General features: G+C 38.7%; 1 protein-coding gene across 1 annotated transcript; it reads left to right on the top strand.

Moving 5' to 3' along the window:
* The first annotated feature begins 7,714 nt into the window (after positions 1-7,714).
* LOC149151526 (cyclin-dependent kinase B1-1-like) lies at positions 7,715-8,422 on the top strand. The gene has a single exon (XM_089443184.1). It carries the CDS (start codon positions 7,715-7,717, stop codon positions 8,420-8,422), a length of 708 nt encoding a protein of 235 aa, XP_089299310.1.
* The last annotated feature ends 16,983 nt before the right edge of the window (positions 8,423-25,405 follow it).

The following is a 25,405-nucleotide window of genomic DNA, read 5'->3' as shown; positions in this document are numbered from 1 at the left end:
TGTAAGGATAATATATATATATATATATATATGGATGATTAAATTAAAAATTAAACAATTGATATTGTGATTTTCCATCATATATATATGATTACCAGTTGAAACAAGGTGACTTATTAATTTTGGAAAGTCATAGTTCTAATAATAGACATGACTTTCTTTTTTTTAAAGTCACTCTAGAATATTTAGAAATGAAATTTTATTCAAGGAAAGCTGCCATTTTTCAAAACATAAGCATACACTTATACTGAGAGTGGGGGGTGCAGCACATGGTGTGAATCAATATAAGACAATATCTTACTTACTTAAATTCAATAGCCACAATAAAGAGATCACACATAATATCTATCAACTACAGAATATAGAATACAATATTTACATCAAAACCCTTTAAGGAGAAAACCACAAAAATAAAATTCTCCTTATAACTCTTCTTAGGCACCAACCTACTATTGCAAATATTCATAGGCACCAACTTGCTGGAGACACCAATCCCCATTGGTAAAATTCCTTGCAAACACCAACCTACTCTTGTGGATATTCATAGGAACCAAAATATTAGAGAGTATTTATCCCCACCGCAAAGCACCAACTTAGCAAGAGACACCAATCTCTTCATTTGAGTGGCACGAACCTTCAAGTTACAAATTATTCTTTAATGCATATAACTTCTTCAAAAATGATGAACATTTGAATTGCCATCAAAAAAATTGTTTGCTACTTCCTCACATATATATTCTTTTCTTTTCAATTCTATTGTTCTAGGAAAGATATCCAATCTTCAATCATATGTATCTCCTCTTCAAAAGTTTTTATTTATACAGAAGGATATTACATTTTCACCACGCGCCTTTCCCTCCAATTCTTTTTATTTACATCCAATGGAGACCATTCATGGAGAGTTATGTACATTTAAAAGGACGCATCGATTTTTATTAAAATAAAATATATGTTTATTCCCCAATGCTACCTTTATCTTCTAGAATAAGGAGTGCCCTTCCTCCTGGAATATATAAAAGTACCTAAGATAAAAAGTGGAATTTACAAAAGGTGGTTTATGTTTATGGTTTTGAAATCCAATGGTATTTCCCCATGGTATTACAAATAGGAGAGAGATAAACATGCATGTGAGTAATTATGTGTTGTATTAATATATATCACTCGCATAGTTAATCATTTGGATTATGCCAATTAACTCTTTGTATTATTGCTACTTAAATACAGACTTTTATGAATTTTTCTTTGACATCAATGACAATTTTAATTACCATATATCTTCTTTGACATAAATTATAGAAAGTTCAACAATATTCCCCGTTGTCATTTATGAAAATATTGCAAAGAAACACATAATCGACTGGGAATAGAAAGAATTTTCCACCATGTTGCAATACTCCTCCTATCTGCAACTCTCCCACTTTGACATTAATGGAAAAGTGATGATCCCTCCTAAAGATGTGCTTCTCTTTAATCACTCAGTGACTATATGAGATGGATATCACTCCAAATTGTTGTTTGATATATTTAAACATCTCTTGGGAAGGGGTTTTGTGAAAATATTTGCAATGTGTTCTTTGGTGGCAATATATCCCAGCTTGAAATTTTATTCTACTAATTGTTCTCTTAAGAAGTGATGTTTGATTGTAATATGAATTGTTTTCAAGTGAAATACAATATTCTTTGAAATATTTATTGCACATGTTGTCACAAAGTATTGAGAATGAATAAATGTATTCTCCCTTAATATCTCTCAATGTTTGCTTCATCCAAAGAACTTGTGTGCAACATGACGGTGCTATTATATATTCGAACTCTACTGTGGATAAAATAAATGTTATTTTTTTCCCAACCAAGACACTAGACTATTTCCCAAAAGGAATGCTCCTCCACTTGTACATTTCTTACCATCAACATTCTTTTCCCAATCTGCATCCATATATGTTGCTAGAGTAAAATATTCACCTCTTGAGCACCACAAGCCAAAATCCAAGGTGCCTTTATATATCTCAATATTTTATTCACTACTTTCACATGAGTTTCCTTTGTTGCACCTTGAAACCATGCGACTAATCCTATTGCTTGTATAATTTCTAGCCTTGATTCCATCACATATAGTCTATTGTTAATCATTGACCTATACATCATTTCATTTGTTTATGGATATTCATCATATTTTCTCAATTTACAACCCATGACCATGGTTGTGCTTACTAGTGCACAATATTCCATTCTAAACCTCTTCAACATTTATTTGATGTAATTGGTTTAGGAAATGAATATTCCTTTATCAAATTGAGAAATATATGAACCAAGAAAGAATGATAGTTCACCAATCATAGGCATCTCAAATTCCTTTTGCTTTCCTTTGCAAACTCTTGTCACATTTTTTTATACTACCTCCAAAAATAATGCCATCTACATAAACCACAACAATTAATTGATTTCCATTTTTTATCTTGATGTAGTGATTGTTGTCTAATATTCCTCTTTTCAAGCCTTGTTATTGCATATATTTATCAAGTCTTGAATACCAAGCCCTAGGACATTTCTTTAGCCCATAAAGTGATTTCTTTCATTTTCACACATGATCCTCATTTTTTTTATATTATGAACCCTTATTGTTGTTTAACGTATGCTTCTTCCTTTAGATTTCTATTGATAAAAGATTAACTTGGCATCCATTTTACAGGCTTTGAAGTTCTTAATACATGCAAATTCACAAAACATTATGACAGGTTCCAGTCTTGCAACCAAGGCAAAGGTTTCTTTTGAAACCAATACCTTCAACTTGAGCATAGCCTTTAAAATCAATATTGTTATATTTATTATTACTTTCCCATCATCATTAAACGTATTACTTTCCTAAAACCCACTTGGTGTCAATAACATTTTTATCTATTGGGCTTGGAACAACTTTCCATGCCTCATTGTTATCAATTTGATTTAGCTATTCTTCCATAGTATCAATAGAATGCTTATCTTTGCTAGATTTTGTAAAGTTTCTAGGCTCTATTTTATATAGTGAGGAGAATTTTGTGTGTTCTGGTCCACCTGCTAGTATTCTTCTAGTCTGCACTCATGTATCTTTATCACCAAGAATTAGATTTTTGAATGATTCTTTTGGACAAATATAGATGGTGCCTTATTCTTCTTCTTTGTAGCTTCTCCCTTTTATATGTTCATTTTTTTTTTAATCTAGGTTGTCATTGATGTCAATATAGCAGTGTTTGTGATGGCAAATTCTTTGATACATGATTTCCCATTGATGCCCATTGATCATAATGCTCATAGGGATGAAAGTTTGATATATGATGATATGATGAGATGGAGGACCCAAGTGGATTGAACAGCAGGAGGTCAATTGATCAGCAAGTGATGCAGGAGGTCGATTGAACAGCAATTGAACAAAAAATGATGCAGGAGGTCAATTAAACAACAAATGATGCAAGAGGTCAATTGATCAGCAATTGAACAGGAGCAATTGAACAGCAATTTAACAGTGATAACAGAAGAGTAAAGAAGAAAACTATCGGAAGAGTGAAGAGAATTCATAGGAGAAACAACTATCATAAGAGTGGGGGTAGGAAAGTACGGACTTCCTTGATCGTGGCTGAAGTCCCACACTCAATCCTAGACGTCGATCTCATACTCAACCCTTAGATCATAGTCAACTGCAGGGGTTATGGCCGTTTTTAATCCATGTGCTAGTCGAAGTCCCGCAAACCATCGATTGCGATAACATTGTGGACCCGTTGCACCATTATAATACATCCTAAAGAAATATCGCATTCGTCACATATTGCAAGTCTTGAAGAAATGTAATGATGGTAAACTGCAATTGCGATAAGACTTAAGGACCTGACAGACCGCCTATTGCGATGGAGCTATGGGCCCGACGGATCTATTGACGACTGTTTAATATTATATTGCGTCCATTTCATCGGCAATATGAATATCAGCCATGTTACATCAGTGATGTTAAGAGTTGCGATTGCGATTGATGACGTGGATGTGGGACCTCATTGGCTATGGTCTCTCCTATGAAATCCTCCCTAAATAATGAGTCTATTGTATGAATTTAAAAAAAAATGGCCTCTATGATATAATTTTAATAGGCAACATCTATTTTAATTCGGCCTCTCTTCCAAATGAACGTGTCTTTTGAGTATTGGTGAACTCGAAGAGACATATGAAGCCGAAGATCAAGTGAGCGAAGAAAGAAGCCGAAAGGTCGAGTGAGCGCAAAGGAAGTCGGATATCAAGTGAGCGAAGAAGGTCAAGTGAGCATAGAGGAAGCTGAAGATCAAGCGATCGAAGAAGGAAGCCAAAAGGTCCAGCGAAAGAAGAAAGGAAGCCAAAGCACGAGCGAAGAAGGAAGCCAAAGGGTCCAGCGGAAGAAGGAAAACGAACATCAAACGTTCTATTGACTGGGTTATTTATTAAAAAGCTCGGACCTGTGTGTTGCAGTGATATCTGATAACAGTTCAAAAGGACGCCATGCGGATCTAAGAAGATTATCTGAGTATGAACAGGGCAGGGTTGTTTTTTAATTGAATGCACAATATGAAACTGCGACAGTCACTCCTCTGAAGAAGTCATTCTTGAAGCAGTTACTCCTAAAGCCTCACTCCTGAAGCAGTTACTATGACAGTAAGAACAAAGGGTCGAAACAGAGTTGTTTTGAAAATACATTGAGGCCTAGCACAAATATCTTGTTGATAAGTATCAGTAGATCTTGGAGACATTATTGGAGATCATGATGGCTATTTGAAATCATCATGAGGTAACTTTGCAGACTCTGTGTGGGCAATATGAAGAGTTGTGAAGACTCCTTCATATGAAGACAAGTTTTTATTGATGATGTAGCATGGAGACTATAGTGAAGCTGTAGATTGACAGAATTCAATGAAGAAGATTTTGGGAGCAGATAATTAATACCAAACATATCTAGACAATATATAGCAGAGGGTTGGAGCCCTTGGGGTTGGTGCCTCAGAATTGGAAGGATTGGTGTCCTTGGAGTTGGTGCTCCTAAATCCAAGGTTGGTGCCTTGACAAGACAAGGTTGGTGCCTTGACAAGACAGGGTTGGTGCCCTGGAGGTTGGAGCCTCACAAAAATTTCAAGTTGGTGCTTGGAAACATGTTGGAGCCTTATATATATTTTATATGATTTATTGCAAAGATTATGTTGATAAAAGCATTTATTCCTATTGTTCATTTTGCGTTCTAAATATAAATGATTTAACTGGTAAAAATAACAATTGAAAAGGAATACTGATTCACCCCCCCTCTCAGTATTTCCAACAATTGGTATCAGAGCCAGTACCTTCACTCAAAAGCCTAATAGCTTGAAGGTTGATCATTAGAACACAAATGGCGAAGCCAAGGAAGAAAGTCTCCAATCCTCCTAAAGATGTGTCTCCCTCTACCACTGAAATAGAAGTCAATCAATTTGTGAAGGCTCCATGGTTCAATGAAAACTTTGATATATGGGAAGCAAGAATGAGGAATTTCTTAAAGACTCAAGGCATTGAAGTATGGGAATCAGTAATTACTGATAACATGATGAATGGAGAATCCAAGGAGTACAATGCAAAAGCGATGAAGGCAATCTTGAATGGGCTACTAGATTCTATAAAGAACAATTTAGGAAAATGTTCGTCAGCGAAGGGTATATGGGACAAAATTCATGATCTTCACTCAAAAGGAGCATTGACAATGATCTCTAGTCAAGAAAATGATGGAAAACAAGAAGAAAATCTAGAGCCTGTCAAGGAAGCTGAAGATAAGATTGATGACATCAAGGCTAAAGAAGACCTAGAAAATGAAGAGAATGAAAAAGACTTTTTAGAAGAACTCCTCACTAAACTTATGGCTGCCATGGAAGAGATTATCAATTTGAAAAAGGAAAATGAGGAACTTAATAAGAAAGCACTAGCTGGTGATCAAGACCAAAGAAGGAAGAAATTTGACCTTGTCAAGCTTCAAGTACAAGAAAGGGATGAAGAGCTTGCCAAGCTTAAGAAGGAATTTCATAAAAGCAAAAGAAAGCATCATGAAGAAGTCATATCCATGACAAATCAATTGGATAAAGCAAAGAAACGGGAAGGTACCTTGTCAAGTCAACTTGAACAAAGGCGCAAGAGCTTCAACAAACTTGAAGAAGATATTGGTCAATAAAAGGTAGAGGTCTCCTCTCTCAAATCTCAACTACAAGAAGCAAGAAAGTTAGCACAAGGAGTTGAGAAGACAATGGAAGCATTGGCAATCATAGAAGGAAAGGTTGATGAAGCAGAAAAGGAGAGAAACACCATGATATGTCAACTAAAAGCAAAGGATGGAGAAATATTCAAATTAAAATCTAACATCAACCTTCTCAAGGTAGAAACATGTAAAGCTACAAGGATCAAGGAAGAAATGGAGAGCAATCTAGCAAAGGAAAATGAAGAAATCTTCAAAATGAAGTCAGATATCATCTCCCTTAAATTAGAAGCAAATGAAGCAATACGTATTAAGGAAGAGATTGAGAAACAACTTGCTAAGAAGAATAATGATTGCGAAAAATTGGAAGAAGAGATTGTCTCCCTCAGGAAAAAGGTTGAAGGGATGGACAAAACCTTGAATAGCTCTCAAGCCTTGGATGACATGCTCAGCCATCAAAGATGTCCATTTGTTAAATCGGGTCTCTAGTATCCAGGTGAATCCTCAAGCAAGAATGATAATGCTTCAAACATCAAGGATATGAGGAAGTCATAAAGAAATGTTGATGCTCCCAGTTTTAGCAAAGGTTTAGTTAAGAGTCAAGGCATTAATGGAGGAAGTCATGTTCCAAGAAGAAATGAAAATATTGTCAAGGATGCGAGAAGCAATAATTATCATCAGATGATCTCAAGGCAGACAGGCTTCAGAAGTACATCAAGGAAATCTCCATCTCCTAGGTACCAAAGTTTATTTCTTGGTTATTGTTATTCTTGAACAAAATTTGGACACATGGAAAAAGATTGTAGGGCTTATAATGATCCTTGTCAATCTCCGAGAAGCGATTTTGCAAGAAGAAGTCATGAATTCTTATTCATGAACAACATAGAATGCTTCAAGTGTCATAACATTGGTCATATGGCACGTAATTGTAACTTTATTTGGGAACCTTCTCAAGCTAGAACCATGCCAAAAAAGAAAGTTACACAAGTATGGAGAAGAAAGAAAATACAATATGAAAATCTCCTGAACCCTCCAGCGAACAACACATGTTGTTGACTTGATGAATATATTCTTGATATTATGAGTGTTTGATGATGGGATTCTGCCAAAAAGAGACCATGCATACAATTAGGGGGAGCTTGTGATTCTTAATCATTATTGTAGAAGCTATTCATGAAAGGGTCCTTATGAAATCCTTGTTGAGCTATATTAACAATCATCCTTTGATAAAGATAATTTCTCAGGAGCACTACATTGAAGAACATGATCTTGTAACCATTCTTTGGACTGTTGTTGAAGATGTTTTCCACTTGATCACTAAGCAGAAATTGGAGCAGTAGAGAAGGCCATCCAATGCTAGAGAAATAGGGCTAATAATTATGTTGTTGGTATTATAGAATTTGAATGTCTCAACTCAGGGATATAATGTGAGAACAGGTAAATCAAGGACAGTAATAGAGGCTTTGTTTGAAGGGAAAATCAGCTTATAGTTTTCAATTTTGTAGCAGTAACATGAATCTTGATACGATTCCGAAGTATATGAGGTGTCAGTTGTTAGAGGAAGATCTGGAAGGAAGGATTTATAAGGGCATAATGCCAGAAACAGGGGAGGAGCCAGAAACAGGGGAGGAGGTGACTCTCAAGATCGCTTACACACATTTTACGAAAGGAATTTCCCCCACTTCCATCAGAGAGATATCAATTTTACGGATGTTGTCTGATAGCGCCTGCAACATCGTCAAGTTGCGAGATGTGGAACGCCGAAAGAGTCGACACGACCAATTTTGCCTTCATATAGTATTTGATGATATGAAGTCAAATCTTTTTTTATTTATCAACAGATATCGGACACGGTCGCTCACAATACCACCCCTGGTTATCAAGAAAATTATGTACGAGCTTGTGAAAGGCATTGCTTCTATGCATGGCCATGGCGTCATGCACAGAAGCCTGAATCCTAAAGCTATATGGATAGAAACGGAGGACGAGGAATTTGTGTCACTAAAAATCGCAAGGTTTTTTCTGGGAAGAGCTACCGATTTATCTGGCAAGGCTTATACGAAGAGGGTAGGGGTGCGCTGGTACGTATCTCTTGAACTGATCTTGGGTCAGGATACCTACTGTCTTTCTGTTGACATGTGGAATGTCGGCTACATTTTTGCTGAATTGTATAGAAGGGAGCCTCTCTTTGTGGGATGGAATTATTTCGAGATTCTTTAGGTGATTTTCAGCTTGCTCGGAACTCCAAATGAAGAAGTTTGGCCGGGATTTTCGCAACTTAGTTATTGGCATCCTTTTCCTCAATGGGAGCCTTGTGATCTCAGAACCGAAGTCCCGGATTTAGATGATGATGCTTTCGATTTGTTATCGAAACTGTTGTACTGGCTTGAAACTACATGAACATGTGAAAGAAAATATGGTTTGATGCTTTGAAGGAATCTTGATTTGAAGAAAGATAGCGAGAATGACAATTTCAATGGAATCTTCTCCTGATTCAGACTATAAAGACTCCTTAATTCTGACTGTGAAGATAACAAAATTCGGATTGCAAAAGCATAAAAACTTGGACTTGAACATTTGGTGTATGGCTATTTGGAGCCTATTTGGAAGCATTGAAATCGAGCATCGTTAATCATTGTTGAAAGCATTATGAAGAAGTTCTGAGACATGAAGAGGGGATAATGTGCTAGTTGATGATGAGGCAATAATCCTTTTATCATGAGTAAAAAGAAAAGCACCACGACAGGGGGAGTAACATACCCATAAAAATATACTATTCATAAATAACAGAAGCAATTCGACAGGGGGAGTCCTTGTGCACTCCTTTGCCATTGATGTCAAAGGGGGAGAGAAGAAGAATATTGCCATCAATGACAAAGGAAGATATTGTTAATCTAGGTTGTCATTGATGTCAATATAACAGTGTTTGTGATGGCAAATTCTTTGATACGTGATTGCCCATTGATCATAATGCTCATAGGGATGAAAGTTTGATATATGATGATATGATGAGATGGAGGACCCAAGTGGATTGAACAACAGGAGGTCACTTGAACAGAAAATGACGTAGGAGGTTGATTGAACAGCAAATGACGCAGGAGGTCAATTGAACAGTAATTGAACAATAATTGAACAGAAAATGACGCAAGAGGTTAATTGATCAGCAATTGAACAGGAGCAATTGAACATCAATTGAACAGTGATAACAGAGGAGTAAAGAAGAAAACTATCAAAAGAGTGAAGAGAAGTCACAGGAACAACAGCTATCGAAAGAGCGAGGGTAGGAAAGTATGGACTTCCTTGATCGTGGCTGAAGTCCCGCACTCAATCCTAGCCGTCGATCTCATAGTCAACCCTTAGATCACGGTCAACTGCGAGGGTTACAACTGTTTTAATCCATGTGCCAGTCGAAGTCCTGCAAACCGTCGATTGCGATAACATTGTGGACCCGCTGCACCATTATAATACGTCCTAAAGAAATATCGCATCCGTCGCATATCGCAAGTCTTGAAGAAATGTAACAATGGTAAAATGTGATTGCGATAAGACTTGTGGACCCAACGGATCTATTGATGACTGTTTAATATTATATCACGTCCATTTAATCAGCAGTATGAATATCGGCCATGTTACATCGGTGATGTTAAGAGTTTCGATTGCGATTGATGACGTGGATGTGGGACCTCATTGGGTACGGTCTCTCCTATGAAATCCTTCAGAAATAATGATTCTATTGTATGAATATTAAAAAAAAGGGCCTCTCTGATATAATTTTAATATGAAACATCTATTACAATTCGGCCTCTCTTCCAAATGAACGTGTCTTTTGAGTATTGGTGAACTCGAAGAGACAGATGAAGCCGAAGATCAAGCGAGCGAAGAAGGAAGACGAAAGGTCGAGTGAGCACAGAGGAAGCCGAATATCAATCGAGCGAAGAACGTTGAGTGAGCGCAGAGGAAGCTGAAGATCAAGCGATTGAAGAAGGAAGTCGAAAGTTCGAGCGGAAGAAGAAAGGAAGCCAAAGCGAGAGCAAAGAAGGAAGTCGAAGGGTCTAGTGGAAGAAGAAGGAAACTGAACGTCAAACATTTTGTTGACTGGGTTATTTATGGAAAAGCTCTGACCTGTGTGTTGTAGTGATTTCTGATAACAGTTCAAAAAGACGTTCTGCGGATCTAAGAAGATTATCTGAGTATGAACAGGGCAGGGTTTTTTTTTTAATTGAACGCACAATATGAAACTGCGACAGTCACTCCTCTGAAGAAGTTACTCCTGAAACCTCACTCCCGAAGTAGTTACTGTGACAGTAATAACAGAGGGTCGAAACAGAGTTGTTTTGAAAAGACATTGAGGCCTAGTGCAGATATCTTGTTGATAAGTATCAGCAGATCTTGGAGACATTATTGGTGATCATGATGGCTATTTGAAATCATCATGAGGTAACTTTACAGACACTGTGTGGGAAATGTGAAGAGTTGTGAAGACTCCTTCATATGTGTTAGGTTCCTATACCAATAGGTTTCATTTTTCATGATTGACCTAGGAAGTGCCAAATATGTTCATCTTTTCATGCTGCAAAGGTTCCATATTTTGTAAAAGCATTAGAGGAAAATTAAAAAATTTAAAGAGGGTATGCCCTAAAAGAAAAATCAGAGAGGCAAGAAAAATCAATTGGTCAAAAAAAAAAATAATAGAAATGAACCCCAAAGAAAGACCAGGAAAGTGGCTAGCCAAAATGCCATTGCTAGCTTGATGGATGGCCCAACAGTTCAATCTGGACCATGCCATGTTTTAAATTGCTTGTTCTAGACTAGAGAATGAATACCTATCCAAACAGTTCAAGCTTGGCAGAGGAATAGATAGGCAGAGAAATGAAGGAGCCCAATTGCTTAATCTGGGCCCTTGGAAGAAATAAGGGTAGAATTAGATAGGAGGACAGTCAAAAGAAAAGAGGACAATCAGGGTTTGCTAGTTCAAATGCACCCAATCAAATGGAAGAAAAAATGCTAGGTATATTAGGTTGGGTAGATAATTTGAGGTTGCAAAAGCAGGTGGGTGCTCATTATTGACTTGTCAAGGAAGACTCAAATCATCAGTGACATAAGCACCAAGGCAATTTTTGAACTGTGGAACAATGGATGCATGACTAACCTCCCCTTTCCTCCCTCACAAAAAACACTCACTAACATCCCCTTAAAGAGATTGAGATCTACTCAAAAACTCTTAAACTTCACTCCATATCCATGAAAAACTTAAGTAAAACTTCTGGTTTGCTTAAAGCCTCAAAGCCACATTTCTTGTGTAAAATCATCATTCCAATTTCCTTTTATGCCTAAGTTCACCTTATAAGCTTGGAATTCATCCATATAATTCCAACCCATAAAGTCATATTAAATTATAACTCTATTATTTAACTCCCTAAATCATTTTCCCTACCCCTAGTTCTACAAAAATTATATAAAAATCCAAAAATAGTAAATATCCCACCCCTTGGCACTATAGCCATATGACCTAAGTTCGGGGAAATGCTAAGTTCATTCGGGGCTTGCATTAACCCCTCCGCGTCCACTTACTTTGGGATTAGTTTAACCTTTGGTTAAATTAATAACCGTGTTAACCCTCCCTCCTAAACCATACTTTATCTCACCCCGCGCTCATATTTTGTGTTGGATTGATTTAATACAATGTTTTAAACCAAACCATGTCTATGTTGTATATAACATATAAAACCCGCTTTCCAAAAGTTTGAACCCCTGACATATAAATAAATAATATTTAATATATGATCGGGTCCCGTACATTATCATGCCCACAACTTCACGCTCCGTCAACCCTCCGATCCGCTCTCCCAGATCCGACGGCCCTCGCCGATTTCGGAGCCGCCCCTACGTACGGGAGTTAGCGTCTGATAGCACGGCGGTTTTCCCGTCGTACAAAAGACGCATGTCCTTTTTTGATTGCGTCGGGCAGGCTCTGACACATACCGCCCCCGTACCAAAGGCGGTCCGATAAAACCGTTTACCGCCTTCTGTCCCCGCTGCCAGTGTCATATGCCACGCCAGTCCCCACGCCACTTTTCCGTCCTACCTGTCTGCCTAATCAACCGGCCATGTCACCATGTCGTACCCACTACCCGCCAAATGACGTCATGCTAACGTCATCCCGAAAAAGCGCCAAAAGTCCTGAATTTTCATAAAATATGCCAAGTCGATCGTTTTTGTTCATTTTCATTGGAAAATTTGGAAGCTCTGTGCATGTTGTTTTACGTCGTTTGTCCGCCCAAGTGCAAATTCGATCATCCGAGCCGCTGCCGCCTGCAATTTCGACTCCATTGCTCGCCATTGAACCAGCTCAACACCCTCGGCTCCATAAAAACCAGGTATTTGCCCAAATTTTACCTGTTTACCCCTGTTTTCGCTGATTTCTCCATTTTACTTGCTTGTAACTCTGCAAATTCCCAAACTAAAGGCACTCATGCACCTAAATGCTACCTAAATTTACTGAGTAACCCCCTGTTCAAAAGAAACCCTGTGAACCCGTGACCATTTGCAAAATTCACCGTCAAAAAATAATTTCTAACTAAGTTTTGCCGAGAGAATCTTCATACTGCCCCTGCATTGACTCCTTTTGCCAATATCCCCTACAGGAACTTCCTTCATTTGGCTAAAATCATCCTCTTTTCCCTCTGCAAATTGCCCATAGTCTCTTAATACAGGGAACTCAAGATAAGTCTGTCTAGACTTTAAACTCCCTAAATTGCCTCTTTTACCATAACTACAGAGAGTAAAGACCATCGCCTCATTTAAACTCAGTCTGCAGCTCTTTTGCAAATCCTCAGCAGCTCTTTCATCAGTCTGTTGTTGTACTAATCCTGGTTCCAAGGATAAACACAGGTAAACCTCAAAATGGCCACTCCCACAGCATTAAATATTGCCCCCTTGAATGCACCACATAGGAACCTGGAATGGCTGCCCCTTGCTGACAGGGATTACCAAATGAAGGAAATAATGGAACTGACCAACAAATATCACATTGAAACCTTTTGTGAGATAAGGAAAAGATACATAAGCAATGCTGATATCCTTGGTATCTGGGAGTCCAATCTGCCAATTTATTATCTCCCACAAGTAAATGTATTCCCTGACCTTATCCATCAATGTTGTGAGAATTATGAGCCCACTCAAAGAGCAATTTTGGCTCCATCTGGGACTGTTATGTTTCACATCACCCCTCAAGCCATAAACAGGATGCTGAACTTTGAGCCAACAAAGCCTCTGGTTCCTCTCGCCATGAACCTTCTGCTTGACCAAGGTGCCAAGCTACCCAGCTCAGAGATCACAAGAATTGCCCAGCTGTTCATGCAACCAGATTTTCAGCCCCGGCAACCTCCGCCTTATCTACATGTATGGTTTAATGAAACAGGGAGAATGCTGGTAGACATCATATCTTGCATCTTAGGATTCAATACCAGTGAGTATGTTGATGAGACAGTTTTGGTAATGTTGTCCATGTTTGCTCCAGGACAGCCCCCTGTTGTCCAGTATGATTATGCCACCTTCATAGCTGATAAGATTCATGAGCAATTCATGAACCTGGAGAGAGAAAGGGTGTTCAAACATACCTCCTACATATATCATTTGTTGCTGTACTATCAGCCTGATAGTTTCCCAGTTTTCCTCAGAAAATTGGATGCCAAGGGGGAGCGAAGGTCTGTAATATTTTGGTCATCAGTCTGCCACCATGTTTATTACTCTCCATATACCTACTGCGAGTTTATTGACCTATTTATACACCCAACTTCCTCCTTACTGGTGAGCACTCCTCTTCCTAGACTCACCGATGAGATGCAAAAGATTCTGCAGCTTTCCAAAAGCTATAGCATTGGTGACTGGTATTTTTACCAGAACCACACAGTAATCAGGATTTATGGCTGTGAATTGGCCCCTTACATACTGCCCAAATATGTCCCCATGAGACTCTTTGCCTTGGAATACTTCCGACAATTTGGTAATGCAGATATGATTCATTTCTATGGCAAAAGCAAAAAGGCACAGCTCAAGATTAGGCATCAATTGGGCCCATTTATTTTCAATAAGAGAGAAGAAGCCTGGGTGGAGGCAGACAAAATGTTGAAAAAATTTCTGTTACTAAAAACAAGCTTTTATTGGGCACCATATGACCCCAATCACTTTATAAGCCTTAGAAGAATCAAATACAGGCTTGCAGCATATGAACACTGCAATATCCCTCAAATTGAACAACATGCTAATCAACAAGAATGGGTAAAGGGCACTCTAGTTGAAGAATTTTCTGAGGAAGAGATAGCAGAAAAAGCAATCAAAGACCTTGAAAAAGCAGTTGACTTGGAATCTTTTGGACAGGTGTTTTTCACAGCCCCTCGGCACCTTGGAGAAGGCACCTCATCTGCCACGGCCTCCCAGCAACCTGCCCAAGTAAGTGCCCCATCAGCAACAACAGATAAAGGTAAAGGGGTGCAGCATTCAGAAGAGCAAGTACACAATTTGGAACAACAAGAAACAATGGCAGATCGGCCTACTTCTACAGATGAACAAAATCAAGGGCAAGACCCTTCTACTCAAGCAAAGGCGACAGAAATCCCAGTGTTACAGACACCTCTTAATGAGGAAAGGGCAAAGAAAAGGGATAGACAAGAAGAAACCCCTCCAGGGACATCCACCGAGCAGCAAGGGGAAAAAATACAGAGGTTAAATCCTTATTCAGAAGAGGAAATGCCAGAAGGACAAACAAAACAGCAAATTCCCCTAAGCATGGAGACATCGGCCAGCTCCTTTCAGCAGGAGCAAGAGAGACAACAAGGGGTGGAGGTAACATCCACCAGGCAACAGAGCCGACAGGGCTCTGATATCAAAAAAGCATTTACTGATATCAAGGCTAGAAATGAGCCAGTGAGATACCAGTTGTACAACCAGTTGCTAAGGATGGCACCCACCAATCAGCAAAGGCTAATGTCAGCCTATGACATCCAGGAAGGCAAAATGACTCTCAGTCATTTCAGACCTACAATGCAGCAACCCCAATCAGCTGCTGACTATATTAGAACCAATCTGGAAGTGTTCGCCAAAGATATCCATCCGATGGACCAGATTGAATTGCACAAGCAGACCGGGGAAATGGTATATTCTACCTTGGCAGATAAAACATTGTTAGCCCATAGATTGCAAAACTCTTTGCACAATACTTCTGCCCAACTAGAATTGGAGAAAGCTTCATCACAGGCCAAGGACAATAGAATCAAATCCTTGGAGGAGATCATTATAGAGCTGGGACATGATCCCACTGATCCCAAGGGTGTGCAAGCTTTGATAAAAAAGAAGGACGAAGACATAGCCGCCCTTAGAAGACAAATCAAGCTGCCATCTACATTGCATCCTCAAACTACAGAGGTAGCACAACAAAAAGAAGAGCAGGATGTGGTAGCTTTGCTTATGACCTTGCATAAAAGGTTGATAGAGACAGAGAGTGCCTTGGAGGCATCATTACAGGGAAGACAGGGAGAGTTGGCCTCTCAGCCAATTCAAACGGCTCAGATCTTTACAGCTGCTCCTCCTACGGCCACCACAACAGTCCCTCCCCCTACTCCAGCATCAGAAGCAGGTACCTCAAGTTCAGCACCAATTTCAGCAACTACTACAGCACCTGCAGAGCAAGAGACCAGCCTGAGAATGGACAATATGATGAAAGAAATAGAAGCCCTGGAATTGCAAATGGCAGAATTGAAAGAGACCAAAGAAAGGCTGGCTAAAATTGAGGAAAAATATGACAAGTCAAAGAAGGAGGTAGCTGAGAAGACAAGGGAAGTGAAAGCCCTGGAAAAAAGGATAAAAGAACTGGAGAAAGAGCTCACTTTTGATAGAACTCTAGCTGATATCAAGAAAATTCTGTGGGCCAAGATTGGCCAATCCATTACAGACCAATGGCAATCCATTGAAACCATGCATGAGCAAATGGATTTGATAGGCATAGCTCAATTTGAAAATCAAAAGGCTAGAGCATCTTTAGGAAATATGCCTGAGCAAGCTAATAGGATGATCCAATTCCTGAACACTCACACCAAAGAGCAGTTGGCAGCAATAGGAATCAGGAATAGGACTGACACTATCTTGCTAGTAAAAAGGGTGTTGACCCTAAGGAATTTTGTGCAGACCTTGGAAAGAAAGTGCCAAGAGATGCAAGCAGAGGTGGATGAGTTCAGAATAAAGATCACAGCATTACAGAGCAGAGGGCTACCCAGCCTAGTAACCAGCGCTGGAAGACTGCTGTCACATGAGCATTATGCCAACAAGGTAAACAATTATGCTTCCAATCAAATCACAGCTTCCTCAAGCACATCAGAAGAAACAGGGCCTCCATCTGGATAGAGTGTCTTTGTTAAGCTAGAAAATCTATTCTACATTTCACACGAAATAAACCATCTCTTTGAAGTCCAGCCAAACTTTTATAGATATACCGAAGCTGATGAGACACTGATCAAAATACAAAGGCATCAGCTACCTACATAGGATTGGTGGAGAGGAATGATGGAGACATTGCTCAGGTGATTTTGATTATTAATCCTTTTTGTAAGCTACAGGTCAGCACATACAGATGGTATGCTCCACCTGTCAAAAGGAAAAAAAAAAGGCAGTGCAAGGCAGAAACAGAATGGTCACTACAGCTCAATGAATGCAAAGAAGCCGAGCACCGATGATGAAGACAAAGACAAAGACAGCAACAAGCAGCATAAGGACAGCACACGCAGAATAAATGTGCAGCAAGCAGCCGACTCATTCAGCCCAGAAAGTCAAAACTCCTCTGACAAATTGGACAGCTAGCGCATTCATATTTACTACAGCATTTATTCCTTCGCTTACTACTTCTTAAATAGTTGGTAAAGAAAGTTATGAGCTAAAATCTTATCCTCATGATATTTTGTATCCTCCTTTTGTATAAATACCCCCCCATAATATGTATTTGGGGTTGGTAATTTCATTTCTGAACTGCGTTGTAAGTTATCAAAGCCATATAATACAAAGGTTGCTGGAATTTCACTATGCCGAACCATCTGAATGTGGAACTGAAGCTCTAGGAACACTACAGAATTCTTGCGTCTTTTATGGATCAATAAGTCCCTCTTCTCTGTGTTTTTATGTTTTCTATGTATGCAATTTCATGTATGTTCCATAAACTTAGTAGCAGAGAAGAAGAATAGCACAGAATTTTCTTAAGGGTACTCTGTGTTCAATCTCAGTTACTGTATATGTTTTCTTCAGAATTAATCATAAATAGGAATTCTTAATTGCTCCTATTTGCATTAGTTCTTTCATTCTGAATATTGCTTAGGAATTCTTCATTGCTCCTTAGTAATCTTCATGCACTTTCCCTCTGCCAGCATAATGAAAGATTCTTGAGTGCCTTTCATTCTCTGACTTAATTTCACCATTTTAGATATCAAAATTGCTCCTAAATTGACTACCCTGCTCTGTAGCAAACTCCTTTTACCAAATGAACACTTCAGCATTTTACCAGTTCACTCACTCTGACTCCATCTACCCAATGGAAGAAACTGTTCCTTACTTACATTCCTGTTCCACCTGAAATTACCCTCCAACAAAATCAAAACAAAACTTGTGCATAATAGCTAGCCTAAAATACTCCAAAAACAAAGCTAAAACTACAAAGAGAGAGCCCTCTCTGGTTGTAGGTAGGCTAGGACCTGCAGCTAAAAGATTGGTTAGTGGTTACCTCGGTCGTATTCCCTTCAGGAGGCAGGGAACAACCTGAGTGATAACATCATTGGCAACTCAGCTGGGGACTTGAATGTTTATTTGTAACTACTGTCTATTTTCTAAAAACTACAGATGGAACCTGAAGTCAGCCAGGTAGCCTCCGAAACTGTTCTTGCTGTGCATTTACAGGAGTAAGTAAAAGCTGCATCAATCAATCTCCACCATAGTTATAGACTATAAACAGTCGTTCCAAACAGCTGATCAGTTTCCATTATTTCAACATATTCAAAGAGAAAAGCCAAAGCCTCTCATATTTCAAAGAAAATACCAAAACAGATTTAGAATCTGGCTCCAAAGAAGAAAACTCGGTACACCAGGTCAAATCCCGACCCAGATCCTCCAGCTGTTTTTGAAAATCCCAACTTAATCCCAAAGATCCTTAGGAAACAAGAGGAACAAGAAGATTTTGCTAATTCAAGCCCTGAAACAGTTCAGCAAAACTATATTCCAACCCCTGCTAAAGCTTCAGTCCATCCTCACATTGCTCCTACTTCTCCTTCTTCCTCATCCACCTCTCAAAGCACTTTCCCTACACCTCCATCCACTGCACATATTTCAACTCCATTCCCCGCAGTTCCAGCTGTCCCATTTCTTCTTGTTGTCCCATTTGTCCCTGTAAATATGGCAAATAGATATGCTCCTTTACAGTTACCTGGAAATCTTGGGGCTATGCCTCAAGATTATCAAAGTAAGATTACTTATTTTGATGGTACTGGTACATATACAGCCCAACAGCATACAAAGAAAATGCAAGACTATTTTGAGAACTATGAAATTGACGATGATGATGTAAGAATGAAGATTTTCATCCAAAGTCTAACTGGTGATGTTAGGACTTGGTTTAGAGCACTTGTTGTCAACTCTATAGCCAATCCTGATGCCCTTTATCAGTCATTTTTGAATAGGTGGGAAAAGAAGAAGGATCCATTGCATATCCTATCAGAGTATGACAGTATAAAAAGAGGCCCACAAGAAACTGTCCTAGACTATTGTGCAAGATTCAACAATGTTTATAATGCCATTCCTCAAAACCTTAGACCTCCACCTGATTTAGCTTTGATCAAATTCCCTGATGGATTTGATTCCGACATGGCATATCAACTAAGGGAAAGAGCCCCTCCAACCTTAGCAGACATGCAGAATATAGCTGTTAGTGTAGAGGCAAATATCATTGCCAAACGAAACCGGGCAAGAGCTGAAAGAAGAACTACTTTTAAAGAAGAACCTTCAGCATTTGAACAAAAATTGGATGCAATCATCAAAGGTATGGACAGACTAGGAGATAGAGTGGAAACCATCGAAAGAAAGTCATCGTGGTAAGGTCAACCAAGTACTGCAAGAAACCCAAACTTTAGAAAGAATCAAAATCCAAATGTTGGAAGGGCTGATCCCGACCAGAACATTAGACCTCCCTTTCAAGAAAACTATGCCGAAGCCTCAACATCTAGTGAACCAACCGAGGACCCTCACATCAACTTGATGGGTTTGGACAGTGAACACCAAGTCTTTGTAACACAAGAAGATCAAGAGGCCCATAATATCAATCAGTTTCAAACCAAATCAGGGGAGTCATTTGATTTTAGAGAAGGCTATGATGCAGCAGTGTATGAGGTTAACAAACAGTACAAATTGAGGAGCAGAACTATAGACGTGCCTGAACCCAGCAAGCTGAAAAATACTAAACAGCCAAAGAAAGTAAAAGATAAAGCTGCTCTCACAGAATCCTCTGACAAAACAGACCCAAACCCAAGAGCAGTTACTGTGGAAGATGTATCAGAGGTACAACACACTAAAAATCAGACATTTACATGCCCTCCCACAAAAGAAATTTCAAGCAGTACCCCTGAAAATAATTTAAAAACAGATTTGACTCAAAACAACATTCAAAATCAAGAGAATATCATTGAAGATTCAGCCGAAAAAGAAAAGTCTGTTGGTCACAACACAAGAATTCCAGTGGAGAAACCCTTCAATCTAGAAGCAGAAATTGGTAAGCTTAAAATAGCCATTCCTCTCTATGAGTTAGCCAAACATGAAGTATATAGAAAGCAAATCAATAGGTCACTCCAAATACTAGAAAATAGGGATGTTGTAAATGTTCTAGATGATCAACCTGAATTACTTTTTGGTCCTGAGGTTAATGGAAAAACAGCGAATGGAGGAGTTCCACCTTTTTATGTCAGTTTAAACATTCATGACAAGGTGTTGCACAATGCAATGTTTGATTCAGGAGCTTCCCATAACCTAATGCCTAAATCTGTGATGGAAAAACTAGACCTAGATATCACAAGACCATACAAAGACTTATTCTCATTTGATTCCAGCCAAGTCAGGTGTCTAGGCCTAATTAAAGACTTGTGTGTCTCCTTGGTCCAATATCCAACCAAAACAATTCTGATGGATGTGGTGGTAGCTGACATTCCACCCAAGTATGGTATGCTTTTGTCAAGATCTTGGGGGGCCAAACTCCAAGGATCTTTGCAATTAGACATGTCCTATGCCACTATTTCAGTCTTTGGGCAACCAAAGAGATTATACCGTGAAACATTAATGAAATATGTGGTTAGCAGTCAAGAAAAGCCCCAAAACTTCCCCATCTACTCTATACATTCTGATATGGACTCATTCATTTTATATAATGCTGATATGAGTTCCACAATCAATGTCAAACTTTTAGAAGCACCACAAGCACAAAGCATAGATGAACAATCTAGTGGCCCAGATCAAAAAATCCTTGATATGGTTGATGCAACAAATGAAAATGACATAACAAATGACTTACAAGAACCCAATCTGCCCATGGTGCAACTTTCTAAAACTCTCAATGCTAGTCTTGACCATCAAAATCCTATGGTACTTAGAGTTTGATGGCTCGGTAAACAAGTTAGGAGCAGGGGCAAGGGTTTGGATACACAACATGCAAAATGACCATGCTGAAGGTCATGCATATAGGTTAAATTTCAGATGCACAAACAATATGGCCGAGTATGAAGCCCTTTTGTTAGGTCTCAAACTCATCAAAAACCTAGGTGCGACAAAAATTTCAATACTAGGGGATTCTAATCTGATCATACAATAGATGAAGGGAAATTTTGTCACAAATGATACTAGGTTGAGGGCTTACAGAGGGGCAGCCATTGAAATTCTTAACACCTTCTTAGAATCTCAGATAACCAAAATCCCTAGAAAGCACAATTTACATGCACATAGCTTGGCAACCTTTCCCAGCACATGCAAGCTACCATTTGAACCCAACCACAATTTCGCTGCTGAAATCAAACATAGGCCCGCAGTCCCTGATAATGTTAAAAATTGGCAGATCTTTGAAAATGACACACATATAAATAACTTCTTAACTCTGAAGGAGGAATTCTCTAACATCAACATTGATACCAGCATTGTGGATGACCAATAACAAATGCATAGAATTGAACAAAATATATCAGCCGAGACAGCAAATATGATCTTGCACCCAACCATTTTTGATGCTAAAAATGTACGAGAACTGAAGCAAACAGATTGTGATGAAATAGCTGAGGCAGAAACTGAAGTAATTGAACTAAAAGACAATTTTTTGCCCATAGGTGTAACCCCTTTGGAGGATTTATTCAATTCAAATGACATTTCAAGGAAGCCAACAATACAACCACTGAATGCTGAAATTGAGGACTGCAACATTGGAACCTCAGAAAATCCCAAAATGGTAAAACTCTCCAAAGCCTTGCCTGCTGATCATAAATTGAAATACATTGACTTGTTTAAGGAATTCGAAGATGTGTTTGCCTGGAGTTATGAGGACCTCAAGTGCTATGATACCTCAATCATCCAACATACTATACCTTTGAAAGAGAATCAAAAGCCTTTTAAACAGAAGCTTAGAAGGGTGAATCCCATCCTCCTTCCCCTGATTGAAAAAGAAGTTAAACGAATGTATGAGGCAGGAATCATTGCTCCAATTAGGTTCTCAGAGTGGATTTCAAATCTAGTCCCTACTAGGAAGAAAACGGGAGAGATAAGACTATGTGTTGACTTGAGAAATTTGAACAAAGTCTCTCTCAAAGACCATTACCCCTTGCCCAAAATGGATCATATCCTACAAAGGGTAGTGGAAGCCTCTAGGATTTCATTGTTAGATGGATTCTCAGGATTCAATCAGATTTTAGTCCACCCGGATGATCAAGATAAAACTACCTTTACAACGCCTTGGGGAACCTTTAAATATGTCAAAATGCCTTTTGGACTCAAAAATGCAGGGGCCACTTTTCAAAGAGCAATGGACAGAGCCTTTGCCAAAGAAATCCATGATTTCCTGGTAATCTACCTTGATGATCTCACTGCCTTTTCAAAATCAGACCAAGAACACTTAGAACATTTGAGGCAAGTGTTCCTAATTTGCAGAAAATATGGCATATCATTGAATCCAAAGAAATCACTATTTGGCCTAGAGGAAGGCAAGCTCCTAGGTCACATCATTTCAAAAGATGGCATTAGGATCGACCCGGACAGAATTCAAGCTATCCTTCAAGTGCCTCACCCAAGAAACATCAAAGAACTGCAAGGTTTTCTCAGAAAGATCAATTTCCTAAGAAGGTTCATTCCCAATTTAGCTGAGCTAATTAGACTGTTAAACAATATGCTGAAGAAAGATTCTAAAGTCAAGTCGACCATGGAAGTCAAACAAGCCTTTGAGGACATTAAAAGAGCTTTGACAAATACACCAATCCTCACCAGCCCCAAGTTTGATATAGATTTCATCATTTTTTCCTTTGCCTCTGAAAATACAATTGTTGTTGTCCTATTGCAAAAAGATGACCAAGGGTGTGAGAAGCCCATTGCTTTCTTCAGCAAAGCTCTTAGAGATGCTCCCTTAAAATATCATATCATGGAAAAGCAAGCTTATGCCCTTGTAAAGGCCATCAAGGATTTCAGAGTTTACATTTTATACTCACATGTCATAGCCTATGTTCCAAATGCAGTAGTCAAGGACATTTTAACTCAAGAAGGAATTGAAGGCAAGAGGGGCAAATGGATAGCCAATATTTTAGAGTATGATATTGAAATCAAGCCAACAAAACTGATAAAAGGGCAGGGACTAGCCAAATTGATGACTGAAACCAATTTCCAAGCCCTTAATATCAATGAACTAGACAATGAACAGGAGATGGCGACTCCATAGATCAATCAAGCCTTTTTACAATCCCCTTGGTATGCTAATATATGTTTTGTATTATTAAATCTGCAAGCTCCTCCAGGGTTGTCCAAAACTAAAAAGAGATTCTTGAAAATGAAGGCATCAAAATTCTGTATTATAGACAATGTTTTGTTTTGGAAAAATCATGAAGGAATTTTACTTAATTGCCTAACATTGGATGAAACTGACAATGTCCTCAAGGAATTTCATGCAGGTGACTGTGGAGGACACTTATACTGGAAATCAACAACTGATAAAATCCTAAGGGCTGGATTTTATTGGCCCTCCCTGTTTGCTGATGTGAAAAAATTTGTAATGTCTTGCCATAAATGCCAAATCTTTGAAGGAAAGAGAAAGTTGTTACCTTTACCCCTCAAACCCATTTCAACTGAAAGACCATTCCAACAATGGGGTTTAGACTTCATTGGTGAAATCCATCCTTCATCTTCTGGCCAACATAGGTGGATTTTGACTGCCACAGACTACTTTACCAAATGGATAGAAGCCATCCCTTGTAGGCAAGCCAATGACTCCATTATCATGCAGTTTTTAGAAACCAACATCTTGTCCAGATTTGGCTGTCCAGATAAAATTATTACAAACAATGATGTTTCTTTCAAATCCAAAAGAATGATCAACTTTTGCCACAAATACCACATGACTTTGGGTCATTCCACAGCCTATTACCCTCAAGGCAATGGCCTAGCTGAGTCATCCAACAAAAGCCTCATCAACATCATCAAAAAGGTCTTGGAGAAGAACAAAAAGAATTGGCATAAGAAGTTGGTAAATGCACTATGGGCAGACAGATTGACCACTAAAAGATCTATTGGTACAAGTCCCTATGAATTGGTTTATGGAATGGAGGCAAGATTTCCTTCATCTTTGGGAATCCATGTGATCAAGTTACTACAAGAGATACAAGCAGAGCCTAATGATATTCAAAGAAGGATCAATCAAACTATTCACTTGCAGTAGACAAGAGAAGAAGTATATCAGAGAACCCAGGTTCTACAAGATAAACCCAAGAAGATCTTTGATAAAAGAACAAAATCTGAGGATTTCTACATAGGAAACAAAGTACTGAGGTGGGACTCTAGGAGGGAAGATAAAGGGAAACATGGAAAATTTGATTTTCTTTGGAAAGGACCTTATGTTATTCAAGTTGTACAAGGTAATAACACTTATTTTTTGAGGAGTTTGGATGGCACAAATACTGAAGAAGGCCCAGTCAATGGGAGAATGCTCAAACATTATTTTGATCCCCTTTGATGAACACAACACAGCTATATATTGTACATAAATATTTGTATTTCCAGCATTTTTATTTACAGCAATTTGATAAGGAACAGCATGCAGCAGACTTTGATGAAAAAGTCAAGGAATTACATTACTTTTAGTGTATATTTTGAAATTACAACAAAGGATCAAGAACAAGACTTGGGAAGGCTAAAAATGTTGATAAGCAGTCAGAAAAATCAGCAAAGACTGAGCTGTAATTTTGCACAGAGCAGCTCAAAAAGGTACTACATACAGGTTACAAAGATTCAGATCATTGGTCTCCAAGAGAAGGGAGTTTTAGGCCACAGCAAAAGTTGAAAAATAAGGCAATCTGACCTGTTGTTCTTGGCCTTTCACAAGGAAAGGCCATCCCCAAGTGGAGCCACTATTAGGTTCCTATACCAATAGGTTTCATTTTTCATGATTGACCTGGGAAGTGCCAAATATGTTCATCTTTTCATGCTGCAAAGGTTCCATATTTTGTAAAAGCATTAGAGGAAAATTAAAAAATGTAAAGAGGGTATGCCCTAAAAGAAAAATCAGAGAGGCAAGAAAAATCAATTGGTCAAAAAAAAAAAAAAATAGAAATGAACCCCAAAGAAAGACCAGGAAAGTGGCTAGCCAAAATGCCACTACTAGCTTGATGGATGGCCCAACAGTTCAATCTGGACCATGCCATGTTTTAAATTTCTTGTTCTAGACTAGAGAATGAATACCTGTCCAAACAGTTCAAGCTTGGCAGAGGAATAGATAGGCAGAGAAATGAAGGAGCCCAATTGCTTAATCTGGGCCCTTGGAAGAAATAAGGGTAGAATTAGATAGGAGGACAGTCAAAAGAAAAGAGGACAATCAGGGCTCGCTAGTTCAAATGCACCCAATCAAATGGAAGAAAAAATGCTAGGTATATTAGGTTGGGTAGGTAATTT

This window comes from Pinus tabuliformis, chromosome 9 (genome assembly GCF_031772625.1).
Source record: "Pinus tabuliformis cultivar Carrire ecotype Pingquan chromosome 9, CPIR1, whole genome shotgun sequence".
Taxonomy (NCBI): Eukaryota; Viridiplantae; Streptophyta; class Pinopsida; order Pinales; family Pinaceae; genus Pinus; species Pinus tabuliformis.
This window is presented reverse-complemented; position numbering and strand designations above follow the sequence as displayed.

Bases quoted from the DNA above. Each gene is read 5' to 3' on its own strand.
- LOC149151526 (XM_089443184.1), top strand. From the start codon at position 7,715: ATGAATCTTGATACGATTCCGAAGTATATGAGGTGTCAGTTGTTAGAG.